At 40.0% G+C, this 13,962-nt stretch overlaps 2 protein-coding genes across 2 annotated transcripts in view; both read right to left on the reverse strand.

The window, feature by feature from the left end:
• Positions 1-13,962, reverse strand: part of LOC134656868 (zinc finger BED domain-containing protein 4-like) — a 188,667-nt gene that overhangs the window by 134 nt on the left and 174,571 nt on the right. The gene's annotated exons all lie outside the window — the stretch shown is intronic.
• On the reverse strand, positions 109-13,472 carry LOC134657193 (uncharacterized). The gene is made up of 6 exons (XM_063512747.1): positions 13,322-13,472; positions 4,387-4,540; positions 2,883-2,987; positions 1,515-2,178; positions 841-1,057; positions 109-282 (listed from the first exon to the last, which is right to left on the reverse strand). Exons 1-6 carry the CDS (start codon positions 13,458-13,460, stop codon positions 128-130), a joined length of 1,434 nt encoding a protein of 477 aa, XP_063368817.1. The 5' UTR covers positions 13,461-13,472; the 3' UTR covers positions 109-127.

A 13,962-nucleotide genomic window follows, 5' to 3' on the forward strand; every position in this document is an offset into this window, starting at 1 on the left:
CGGCAATATAAGAGGGCTACAAGTAGGTGATTTGATTACAATTTGCACACATTTCATTAAATTTATATTATACATACATTCACTATTATACACACTCTAGAGAGTCGATGCGATACTACGCCGAAGACTAGTCGATGTCCAGCTTCTTGAAGGAGCCCTCGATGCCCCCGAAGATGTCGGTGATGGTCTTGGGCCGGCCGGGGCGTAGCGCCTCTACAACTCGCCTCTTGTTCCTCTGCTCGAAGAAGGCTTCGTTTAGTTTTAGGCGCTCTTGTAGGTTCGCTGAAAATAAAGTAAAATATAGTATAGGTAGTGTGGTATAGTAGTAGGTATAGTATAGTCAAAAAAACCAATTTTGACATTGGAAAAATATGCCAATTTTGTAAATATGTACGTGTGACGAACTCTTATAGTAAGTTACCTATTGTGATTTCCGTCTGTCTATCTCTCCGTCCGGGGCTTTGCTCAGTTCAGTGATCATTAGTACTATCAGACTAGAAGGAGCTTTGTGTATGCAAAAAAATAATAAGCTAGGTACCTCTCGTACATGTTAGGTGGGGGAAATTTTCCCTCTTCAACCCTATGTTGTGGAAAATTTGAATAGGGCTTTAAGAAAACCATTTTTGGTTTAAGCAAAATGACGTAAGATACTCAAAAGATACTTTTTTTTTGCTTATTAATCTTATTATTTTTTATAGTAGGTAGCTATGTACAAAACACTAAAAAACATTATGTATTAAGCACATATACATATATGTCTATAGCGACTAATTAGCGACGAACGGGCAACTTAACAGGACCCGACATGCTCTTGGCCGGTTGTTAATTAAATAAACTTACCACTAGCCTTCATCACAGATATAAACTCTCCCCCCGCTTCCTCAGGCAGTCCCTCCACCGGAATATACTTCTCCAGGGTCCCGGAACCAGTCTGATGTATGAACAGCACTTCCAGCAGGGTCTTCTTCATGAAGGGCTTAATGAGCATCAGGACACGGTCCATGAAGGCCGGCGTGTTCATGAAGTGGATCCCGGTCACGCGGACTAACATGGCTTCCTGGGGACACACAATTTTCTTCAATTTGAATATTTGGTGAATAGGTCATTAAGGCTGGTGGCCTAGCGGTAAGAGCGTGCGACTTTCAATCCGGAGGTCGCGGGTTCGAACCCCGGCTCGTACCAATGAGTTTTTCGGAACTTATGTACGAAATATCATTTGATATTCACCAATCGCTTTTCGGTGAAGGAAACATCGTGAGGAAACCGGACTAATCCCAACTAGGCCTAGTTTACCCTCTGGGTTGGAAGGTCAGATGATGTCAGTCGCTTTCGTAAAAACTAGTTGTAAGTTGCCAAGCGGACCACAGGCTCCCATGAGCCGTGGCAAAATGCCGGGACAACGCGAGGAAGATGAGGTCATTAAAGGCTGATTTAGACGGTGCGAGATCTCGCATGTGAGTTTCATATTACATTGCGGCATTTGATCGGTCGCCTTCAAGAGTGCGATTGCTCACCTGGAGATAATACATGAACTGCTGCACACTATGCAGGTGCATCTTGGCCAGGTGCTGCAGGCTGAAGGTCCTCATGTGGAAGATGATCTGCAGCTCGGGCCACGTGCCCTGCAGAGTGCTAGTGCTCACCTGGAGATAATATATGAACTGCTGCACACTATGCAGGTCCATCTTGGCCAGGTGCTGCAGACTGAAGGTCCTCATGTCGAAGACGATCTGCAGCCCGGGCCACGTGCCCTGCAGAGTGCTAGTGCTCACCTGGAGATAATGCATAAACTGCTGCACACTATGCAGGTCCATCTTGGCCAGGTGCTGCAGGCTGAAGGTCCTCATGTCGAACATGATCTGCAGCTCGGGCCACGTGCCCTGCAGAGTGCTAGTGCTCACCTGGAGATAATATATGAACTGCTGCACACTATGCAGGTCCATCTTGGCCAGGTGTTGTAGACTGAAGGTCCTCATGTCGAAGATGATCTGCAGCCCGCGCCACGTGTCCTGCAGAGTGTTAGTGCTCACCTGGAGATAATATATGAACTGCTGCACACTATGCAGGTCCATCTTGGCCAGGTGCTGTAGACTGAAGGTCCTCATGTCGAAGACGATCTGCAGCCCGGGCCACGTACCCTGCTCCTCTTGCGCCAGCTCTAACAACATCAGCGACACTCTGGAACCAAAGAATATCTTGACGTAATTCCAAGAGGGTTAGTTTTTTCTGTGGTTTTTTCTAATGATATTATAGGAGGCAAACGAGCAGATAAATCGCCTTATGGTAAGCAATTACCGCCGCCCATGGACTCCTGAAACATCAGGCTTTCAATTGCGTTGCCGAAGATGGGAGTAGGTAAGCTTTCTTGAATTGAAAGGCGTAACGGTTCGGAAATATGCATCCGGACGACAGTTCATCCCACAGTTTAGCTGTACGAGGCAGGAAGTTTCTGGAGAAACGCACAAGATTGCCATGGCTGTCACTGGTGCTAAGTGGTGTAGATGGAAATATTGTCGCGTAGAGTGCGGGCACAAAAAAGCGGCAGGGACTAATTTGAACTATTGCTTGGAGCTTCGTTATTTATGCGAGAAACCCTGGCCACACACTCGACGACTTGTTTTGGGAGTAGTGGGGGAAGGGAAGTAGGTATGCATGGGCAGTATGGCGGCCACGCTACGTCTCTGCCTATTTCCCTCGCTACTTCCCATGCCACTCGTCGAGTATGTGGCTGAGGTAATAGAATATGCAAACCGAGGCTACAACTCTACGCAATGCCAAGGAGTCAAGCTGAAAATGTAGATTGAAACAAAAGACAATCGTGATTTTATATACTGATTGATGAGATTTTTATGTACTTAATGTATGTCAAGTGGGAATCATACCTGAGTGCATCGATGAAGACGTACTTCCTGGCGTCTTGATCAATGATGCTGCAGTAGGTGATTGCCGAGCCGTCGTGGGCACGTGCTTTCAGCGGCAACACCGCGCTGAAATACAGAAAGACCCATGAGATGAAACTACATTTCCGTCGATTCACAGATAACACTCTCAAAGGGGTTCTCTCACTCTTATATATGTATGTTTTTCCTATAAATTATGTATGTATTTATATCCTTTATCTTTTTGGTACCTTGTACATTTTGCTGCATTCGTCACCCTCGAATCTTTTCACTTTCTACTCTCATCTACTCAAAGGTTAACTGGAAGAGATCCCTCATAGGGATAAGTTCGCCTTTGTACTCCTCACTACTTGTATGTTATTTTTAATATGTCTTTTTGTACAATAAAGAGTTTACTACTACTAAAGGATGACTTACGCTAGACCGGGCCGTGGCGTCCTGAGGGCCTACCACGAACCACGTTCGACGTGTTGCCTCTCTGTCGCACTTGTAAATTCGTACGTAAGTGTGACAGGGAGGTAACACGTCGAACGTGGTTCGCGGTAGGCCCTCTGGCGTCCGACATGTCATTTTCTATGACGGTTGATACGATCACGTGATGCTTTCCATAGAAAAAAAAAGCGCCGGAAGCTCCGGCCAGGTCTAACCTTAAGGATGACTCACGCTAGAACGGCCCGGGTATGGGCCGCGGCAACCGACACTTCGTTTTCACAACACAAGTGATGCTTTCTAAAGAAAACGAAGTGTCGAATGCCTTGGCCTGGACACGGGCCTTTCTAACATGAGTCATCTTTTATTCAATCTTCCTTGCTGTATCCGGCAATTGGTGACTCCATCACAGTTCTTGTCCGGATTATGGAAATAATGTGGCTCGCAAACCCAAACTTTGTTTTGAAGACAGATGATGCGCAGTGGACCTTCTAATAAAATAGATAACCTTAGAATAAGCAACTTTAGAAAGAAGTACTTTAACTTTAGAGTAAGTATATATAGGTATTTATAGGAACCTATGTGAAAAGCAAATAAATGATCTGAATCTGATAAACAATGAGCCACTTTCAGAGTATGAGAAATGAACAATAATTAATTTATAATTATGTTCATAAATCTACGGTATTGTACACACTCTATAATAAAGGCAAATCAAGAAACCTTGATTGTCTTGCGGATCTCATGATAATTGGAAAGAAAAACTCCAAGTACAGGCAGCATTAAAAGTAGCGATTCATTTTTTCGTCTTTAAACAGGGTGACATTTTTCACCACGAGCCATGTTCTACGTAGTGACTTTATTAGTCATACTGAACAACTTTTATTATGGGACCAAGAATGATAATAATGAAATCAGATAAGCCGGAAATTGTAGATCAATGAGACTGTAACATATATTTTTGGACGCGGACTGTCTATAGGGTGGCAGATACTTGTAGCGTGTTCATACGCTACTATTAATGCTGACTGTACACATATAAGTATAGGTAACTTACGAGATAGAAAGAGCGGCGAACATTTTCTCGTTTACTAACAGGTCTTTAAACAGGTTCTCGAAGAGGGTCTTGAGAGTGAAGTGCAGGTCTAAGACCTGCTTGGAGACCTCGGCGCTGCGTTGGCAGCAGTGGTACACGAGCACCAGTTCTAGGTCTGCGAAACATAGGAAATGGTTTCAGGAACTGTTCTGTAGGTAAGAAATAGTCCTGGAAATTGGTGTCGTGTCCCGTAACTTACGGCCCGTCTGCAATAAAGATACTGATTACTGAAAAGTTATGGTAGTACGTTTCATAAGCTATAAGGACCCTTCTCTGCTGCAAAGCCACATTTTTGGAACGTTGGCTTGTAAAGATGTTCGTAAACAAGACCGTAAAAGTTAGCTTTCGTGGACCACTCGCCCTTTAACTCGCCACCATAATTAATTAATTATTAGACTGTAACTATACAGTATAACCTTCCCGTTCCTGTACACTCCAAACTTTTACGGCGTTATTCATAAACGTCTACTAAGTTAATCAGCTGATGATCGTCGTTTGTCCCTCTCTACGGCATAACGACAGATAGGGACAAACGACGATCATCAACTGATTAAGTTAGCAGTTTATGATAACGCCATTAGCCTCTGGTTGTTAGCTGAGGTTTCTAAAAACCCTGACACTCGTCAAGTTCCCTACACAGTTGACAAAGAACCAATAATCCTGACATATCAGGGAAAATCCTGTGTGATGAGGTCTCCTGACAGGTGAGGCTGTCTAGCCAGCCAGGCCCCGTAGACAACATGCCAATCGTTAACGCTCCGTAGCCATTGATATAGAATAAAGAACTGGATACCCAATCAGCCGCAAAAAATGGCCCCACAAAAGTAACGTTGAAACAGATCACGCGTTACTTTTTCGTTTAGTCTTGTTTGAAACGCTCAAATGTGAAGTTGTCAACAATTACGAAATGTGCCGTTTTAGGGTTCCGTAGCCAAATGGCAAAAAACGGAACCCTTATAGATTCGTCATGTCTGTCTGTCTGTCTGTCTGTCCGTCTGTCCGTCTGTCTGTCCGTCCGTATGTCACAGCCACTTTTCTCCGAAACTATAAGAACTATACTGTTGAAACTTGGTAAGTAGATGTATTCTGTGAACCGCATTAAGATTTTCACACAAAAATAGAAAAAAAACAATAAATTTTTGGGGTTCCCCATACTTCGAACTGAAACTCAAAAATTTTTTTTTCATCAAACCCATACGTGTGGGGTATCTATGGATAGGTCTTCAAAAATGATATTGAGGTTTCTAATATAATTTTTTTCTAAACTGAATAGTTTGCGCGAGAGACACTTCCAAAGTGGTTAAATCGCAATCTCTTCTGGAAAGCACGACAAGCGGGCAAAGCGGCAGGCTGGAAATTCATATGGACCAGAGAGGGACGTGTTTACGCCAGACAAACAGTAGGTAACGATAGCAGAGGAGTCCGAATCTACAGTGAAAAGGATATCTTGCGGGTTTTCGGCGTGGATCCTTCTGCATCTAATAACATATAAGGACAGTTTTCGGTGTAGTAGGTATAATTTTCCCCTTAGTGCTGTCACTGCTGTGTCTATGCTGATAACATTTTTCATACTAGGCTGTGAATTTAAATTTAATTATCAAGGTCAAATTATAGACAAAGGTAGTCATCTAGGAAATGAATGCAATCTTCTCTTCAGTATTTGTTTAAAGTTGTCTAGTTTCGTTTGTAAACATAAAAATGAAACTCTAAAATTGGAGGTGGTTTTACATGCCGAATATTGTGTTATTGTTATTTGTGTAGTTAGTTATTCTCAATCTCAATGTAGCTTAGTCACTATGATGTTGCTATGCAATTTACTAATAAAATACTGCCGCGGTCATATTACACACTTATGTCTCTGCCTTCATAACATAACTCAGACTGTGCAGCTGTCTCACACTGGGTACAGCGACAATCAAATTACACTTTTTCACGTTATCTGTGACGACGCGTAGAAAATCACACCGTTTGAAACTGGCATTATTAAACGTCCGTTCTTTAAATACGGGCAGAGATGAACTAGTCGCCTTAGTGGACAGGTACCAACCGGACATTTTTGCATTAAACGAGACATGGCTACGAGAAGGAGAAGAAAAAGTCATACCGGCACTCCCCGGGTACACACTGAAGAGTAACCCACGTTCTAGTGGACAAAGAGGTGGTGGTGTAGGATTCTATGTGAGGCAAGGAATCACCGCACGCGTTAAGCCACACCCAAATCCCCATGCGTTGGAACAGATGTGGCTAGTGTTACACATTAAGGGTGTTGGTAAGTTCGCAGTCGGCACGGCTTACAGACCTGAATCTGTTACAGTGGACCATGCAATAGATGCTCTTAGCGATTCGTTAGATGAATTCTCTTACTGTGACAGTATCTTTCTACTCACTGATTTCAACGTTAATTTAATGTTACCAGACAGACCTAATGTAAAAAAGCTAATGTCCTTCTTAACCCAAAGAAATCTAGATCAAATGGTACATGAACCCACCAGATTATCTACAGATAGCGAGTCCTTAATTGATCTAATTATTACCGACAACCCTAAACTCTGCAGTAAAGTTTATTTACACCATAATGTAAAAATTAGTGACCACGCTATGGTTATCACTGAACTGAAAATCTCCAAGCCAAAGCAAGGTCCGCAATATATTTATAAACGATCCCTGAATAGAATTGATAAGGAGACATTTGAATTGGATCTGAACCAGTTAGCATGGGAAGATATTAAAAAACTTGAAGGAGTAAATGAAAAGGTTAAGTTGTTTAATAATCTGCTCACGTCATTATTTGACAAACATGCTCCCGTGCACAGAGTTTGTATCAATAATGGGTCACATCCATGGATCACGGACACTATCAAAACCATGATGAGACTACGAGATTCGGCCCTGGCTAGAGCTCGGAAATCAAAAAAAGAATCGCACTGGAATTATTACAAAACGCTAAGAAACTACACGACTGGTGCCCTAGAACGAGAAAAGAAAGCATATTTCACGTTCTACGTTAATAAAAATAAACGACATCCCAAGCAAATGTGGCAACATCTTAAAAACTCTGCAAGTCTAGGTGGTAATGACAAGCCTCTGATTCCGGAACACCTGTGTGAGCCGGACGATATCAATGACTTTTTTCTAGAATTGCCGGGGACATCTGAAACTAATATCGATACCCAAAAATCATTTGAAAGGGCGACGGCACTAGACCACGCGTTCGATATTTTTGCATGCACAGAGAAAGATGTTCTCAAAATAATAACGTCCATACATACAAGTGCGTGTGGACATGATGACATCTCTATTGATATGATTAGACTCACACTGGATGTTACTCTCCCAATCATTACACACATAATTAACTCTTCAATACATTCAGGTGTCTTTCCCAATGAATGGAAGCTTGCCAAGGTAAAACCCATTCCAAAGTCTGCGAAAATTGACGACTACAAGGATCTCCGCCCGATCAGTATTCTTCCCATAGTTTCCAAAATAATTGAAAAAGTCGTATGTGAACAGCTCACAAGATACCTAGAGACAAATAACCACTTACCTTCTGAACAATCGGGCTTCCGCGTTAGTCATGGCACGGCGACCGCTCTAGCGAAAGTCACTGACGATATCTGTACAGCTGCAGATGTAGGAATGGGCACAATTCTTGTTCTACTGGATTTTTCCCGTGCATTTGATTGCCTCAACACATCGTTACTTCTTTCCAAAATGTCCTATTACGGTGTCTCTGAACTGGCACTAAAATGGTTCGAATCTTTTCTCACCGGGAGGCAGCAGTTTGTCGAGCTCCAAACTCCTCAGGGAATGTTGGCTAAATCTAAAGTGAAACCTGTTGCCCGGGGCACACCGCAAGGTTCCATTCTAAGCCCACTGCTATTCATCTTATACACAGCGGATCTCGTAAAAAAGCTGAAACACTGCAGAGTCCACCTCTATGCTGATGACACGCAGCTTTATTACGCCTTCTTACCACAGCATACACTACTTGCGCTGGATAGGATTAACGAAGACCTCGACATTATATCGGAGTGGTCTACTAAAAACAATTTGATATTGAACCCTTCTAAATCTCAATTCATGGTAATGGGTAACAAATGGCAGAGAGAGAAGATAATCGCGCAAAACCCACAGTTGTGCTTAGGGAACAAAATCGTATCTAGAGTAGAGAGCGCGAAAAACTTGGGTATGCTATTTGACGGGGAAATGCGATTCATAGAACATATCAACCTTAAGATCCGAAATGCTTTTTATAGAATCAAAACATTGTATCATGTTCGAAAGTACCTATCTGAAGAGATCAGACAAATACTAATGGAATCCTTAGTTCTCTCCCATTTCAACTATTGCGACATCGTATACGGACCAAGGCTTCTTAATAAAACAAAAAAATCTATTCAGCGGGTGCAAAATGCATCTATGCGTTTCTGTCATAACATTCCAAAGCGAGCGCATATTACACCGTACCTAAATGATAAAGGGCTCCTGAACATGGACAATAGGCGGCGATTACATTTAGTCTTCACCATCCGTAAAGTCATCGAGTTCGAAAGGCCAGGTTATCTCTATAATGAACTAAAATGGGTAAAGGATATCCGCACAAGACCTCTTAGAAGTACGAGAGAATACAAGTTAATACCTCCCCGACATAGAACCGCATCGTTTAACTGTTTTAAATTTGCCTCAGCAAAAATCTGGAACGACCTACCTCCGCCACTGCGAGAACCAATGATTCTGGTCAAGTTTAAAAGCCTTGTAAAAAAACACTTACTTGAATTACAAATGCAAACATAAAAAAAACACAAAAAAACAGTGAGATACATATATATATATATATATATACATACATACATACATACACACACTCCCAAATCACGTACATCACCAGCTACCTTAATACACACAACCACAGTAACATCAACAGATGACACTCATAAGCAGTTAGAATCACACGACATGCTAACCATTTGACTGTGATATTGTAATATGCATAGTTTTTTAGATTATTGCTATTTCATAATTACTCATAATTTTTACATTACTTTTGTTTCTAATATAAGTAGAATGCGTAACGGCTCAGGAAAGATCAACATGTACTCCGTCAGACCTTCAACAAAAAGGGACCAAACTGAAAACCAGCGCTGGACGCCAGTCTAGCACATGCTGAGCTTTGGTACCCACGGCCAACATGTCTTGCTAAATTTGATTACCTATTAGATTAGACAATAAGTTAATACTTAACCTAGAATAAGTTAGTACATCCTAACCCAGAATTTAGGTATTGTTTGTATTGATATCTTTTTGTACCATCAACCTATCATGTTTTGGCAATAAAGTGATTTCATTTCAAGTGATTTCATTTCATTAAAATGTGTGTCCCCCCCCCTGTAACTTCTAAAATAAGAGAATGATAATACTAAAAAAAATATATGATGTACATTACCATGTAAACTTCCACCGAAAATTGGTTTGAACGAGATCTAGTAAGTAGTTTTTTTTTTATACGTCATAAATCGCCTAAATACGGAACCCTTCATGGGCGAGTCCGACTCGCTCTTGGCCGCTTTTTAAAGTAGGTGAGGGTGGGGAGGGTCGATCCCTAGGGGACACTTGGTAAACTTCATTTTTAATCAAACCAAACGAGATACAATTTTTTGCGCTGGTAACACTCATTCATTCGTTCCTAACTTCACGTTCTGTCATGGCACTGTATCGGAAAAGTCAGTGGTTCAAAAATGGCGGACGGTGAAAGATTTTCTGCGTACTATATAAAATTTTCGGTAAGCTTTAACTGGATTTATTTTATAATATGAGATGGAAATGATGTTAGTGAGTGTGCTTATTTTATTTGTTGTTTATTGAAGTGATGATTAACTTGGATTACATTGATATACGCGAACACATGTTTCGAGTACGGCACGTTTTATAATCTTATTATGTATGGGGAGATTTTGTCTTTTTCTTCAGGGGAGATATGATTCCGGGATCATGTCACCCCCAAAGCGATCAAGTATACATTGTAATAAATTTACTTACAAAATGATTCATAGAGCTATCATAAATATTTTCTTTTCTTTAGTAAATCATGCCGCGAAAGTACGACCAGAGAAACACTGATTTAAACTTTCAAGGTTTTTGACTCATTATTGTTTATTATAACGGAATTTAATGGCGTATAATTCAGTTTTTAATTATACAACCGACTTCGAAAACGGAATTATCCCCGTGGCCTTTGAAAAGACTGACTAAAGTTGACTTCAACATTTTACGAACTACCCGTACTTGGTCTTTTTTATCAAGTTAAACGTTTTACACACAGGGGATGTTACTCGGTCGACAAAAAACACTTATAACGATATTTGGTTTTCAACCGACGATATTTGTTTTTATGGATGAAATGCTATTTCAATGGCTTTCCGACCTTATGTACTATATAACCGATGGTCCATAGAAAGGATTTTAGGGTAGCTCAAACACCGTCCTCGAAACGTGAGCAGTAAATTTCTAAACTTATTATAATAAATAAGTTTAGAAATTTACTGCTAACAAACTTATTACAAAAATTTACTGTAAACAATAACGACCAGTGACGGGTAAAAAAATTAAAATTGCTGTAGGTATCTGACGCTAAAAATACCTTCATAAGAACTTTAAAAAAATTAGCTTGTTACAAGAAATTTTATGTTAATAACTTAGATTTTTGTTTTTTTTTGTACAAAAATTGATTCCCTATTTTATGTTGTTTTATGGATAATACGATTACATTGTTTTTTAAAAGTATAAGATTATGGATTAATATGTGTTTGATATCTTCATATATTAATTTTCAGTAGATAAAGTGAATAAATTAATGTAGATACTACCCTCGAAATATGACATTGCCACTTAAAATCTTTTTACCAAGTGTCCCCAAATCTGGAAGCCTTGATCCCTTCGGCTTAGACATCTGATTACCGGAAATACAACTTCAAAGCATGGAAGATGCAATATATATATGTTTGCTGTGTATTTTACAAATTATAGATGCATTGCTAATAGTGATCCGAGTTATATAATCAATGAGAATCTGGTATGGGGAGACATGGTAAAAATATGTTTACCATGTGTCCCAAGAACCAGGGTCACTTGATCCCCCTAGGATCAAGGCTCCCGACCAGGGGTAAACAAGTCACCCTTACATAGGGGACACATGGTAAAAGTCAACAGTATGGGATTTCATTAAATAATGATCTAATTTATTGCACAAATCTGTTCTAATTCAAACTATTAATGAAGAGATAAATTCTGAGTCGTATGGTCTATAAAGTTTTTCAATACTACAAATAGTTAAGAAAATGTATGCTAAAAACAAAAGGGGTGATCAACCCTCCCCAGTTTCCCCTATGTAAAAATAACAATGATAAAACAAGGAAAAAGGATGGAATGTATTTCTTTCGGTTAGTTCTTTGGATAGCATTACATAATTTATGTAATCTGGTGGTAATTTTATGGTTTTGAATAAATTAATTTGTTAGTACCAAAGAAGGGATGTCAAGGAACAAAAATCTAATGAGTCGATGTGAGGTCAATTTTTATTTTTATATGGAATTCGTAAGGAATAATATTATGTTTAAATTCAAGATTTCCAAGAAAACCTATGCGACGTGCAAAGTGGACTGCTATTTAATTATAGCAAGAGATAGGGGTGATGCAGTTTTAAACAAAGCAAAACGGCACTTGTGTGATTGGCCCATTTCCCTGTTTCTGACAACCAATAAGGGCTTATATTGACTAACTGTAAATGCTAAACCTGTCTGAACACAGTGACAACCACAGGATTTTTTTGGGTTATTTCCACCAACTCGCTTTGGTGGTAACTAGTGGGAATTATTTTTCCCAGTAGTTACCAGTGGTAAAAGGTGGGAAAAAAATTCCTAGTAGTTGCCACTGATATCAACTTGGTGGTAACTAGTGGGAATAACCCGATTTTTTTTATAAAGTATGGACTTTATAAAAAAAATCCAATCAGTACCTAAATGTCCCCGTGCACCGTAGATCTAAAATACACAGTTATTTTATTTAATAAGTTGAATTTATTTCAAGGAAATTAGTATTTAAAGACGTATACTTACTTATTAAAAATTTAATTTGTTTGAATTTGAACCACGAATTAATTTTATTTGAACTCCCGATTAAATTAAATTTGTTTTATTTATTACTTCAATTGGTTTTTCTGTACATACCTATTAAAGTGTACCAAAGTGACTCCATTCGTTCATTATTCTCGTTTGACGTTGCTTGACGTAAATACGTTACGTTTAGTGCCATCGGACTAAATTTTTTAACAGTGTTGGTACTTATGTATGCAAATTTGACACTTAATGCTTACGACATTAAGCTCTTTTCTGTACGAAACATTTATCTTGACTCAAAATTTACGTAAGCGTTTTTATCATCAATGCAAATGGTGCGAAACGTCATTGGGATCCACATTTGTTGACGTTTTTGTTCTGCTTTGTGTGTCTATTTCTTTTATATTAAGTCAGTGTCCGTAGCGAACGAAACGCAACAGTCACTGTCACCCTAACCCTAATATGGGAGAGTGATAGAGAGACACAAAGCGATTCGATGGCGAAGCGCAAGCGATTGTCACCTTGGCTAGGCCCGCAGCTTGGCCACATCCTCAGGAGTGACTCCAGTCTTCTTGGCGTATTCCTTCTACCGCTGGCGAAGGCATGTTGGTATGTTGAAGGGTCTGGTTTGTACCTGTAATGAAATCTCCTGGCAGGTGGGGCTGGGTGGCCAGCCAGGCCCATAGCTTGGCCACATGCTCAGGAGTGACGCCAGTCTTCTTGGCGTATTCCTTCTACCGCTGGCGAAGGCATGTTGGTCTGTTGAAAGGTCTGGTTTGTACCTGTAATGAGATCGCTTGGCAGGTGGGGCTGGGTGGCCAGCCAGGCCCGCAGCTTGGCCACATCCTCAGGAGTGACTCCGGTCTTCTTGGCGTACTCCTTCTCTAAAGGAATCTGCTTCACTACCACTGGCGATGACATGTTGCTATCTGTTGAAAAGAGATAAGAAATGGTACGGAAATTCAATTCTTTGACTGTACCTATCTGATCTACACTATCAGACAAATACTTATTTACTTCGATGATATTGAAGAACGTATGTATTAATCATTATAATCAAATAAATTTTGATACAGCAACATTGAACAGGAAACAAATTGAACAGCAATTTTGATATTTTAAATATGTACTTAGGTACTATTACATATAGGCCCGGTACTCGTATATATCTCATCATCATAATTTCATCATAATGATGATATGTGCCGGATACACTATAGGTATACCTAAATAGTATCCATAAGTATCGTGATTTTATCATAATTATGCGGAAGCTCAATATATTTCCGTTGTGATTTGACCTTCCGACTGACATCTGTTTTGGAATAACTACTCACGGATCAAATTCTAGAGTCATAAGTTATATAGTAAAACCAATTTACACGTTATTTTTTATAGAAAAAATTTACATATGTCGTAAAAA

The sequence above is a fragment of the Cydia amplana genome, chromosome 19, assembly GCF_948474715.1.
Source record: "Cydia amplana chromosome 19, ilCydAmpl1.1, whole genome shotgun sequence".
Taxonomy (NCBI): Eukaryota; Metazoa; Arthropoda; class Insecta; order Lepidoptera; family Tortricidae; genus Cydia; species Cydia amplana.

Excerpts from the sequence above, each read along its gene's own strand:
- LOC134657193 (XM_063512747.1), bottom strand. The coding sequence starts at position 13,460 with ATGTCATCGCCAGTGGTAGTGAAGCAGATTCCTTTAGAGAAGGAGTAC. Across the intron at positions 4,541-13,321 it reads GCCAAGCGATCTCATTACAG|ACCTAGAACTGGTGCTCGTG; the intron begins GTACAAACCAGA and ends TATGTTTCGCAG. Across the intron at positions 283-840 it reads ATCTGTGATGAAGGCTAGTG|CGAACCTACAAGAGCGCCTA; the intron begins GTAAGTTTATTT and ends CTTTATTTTCAG.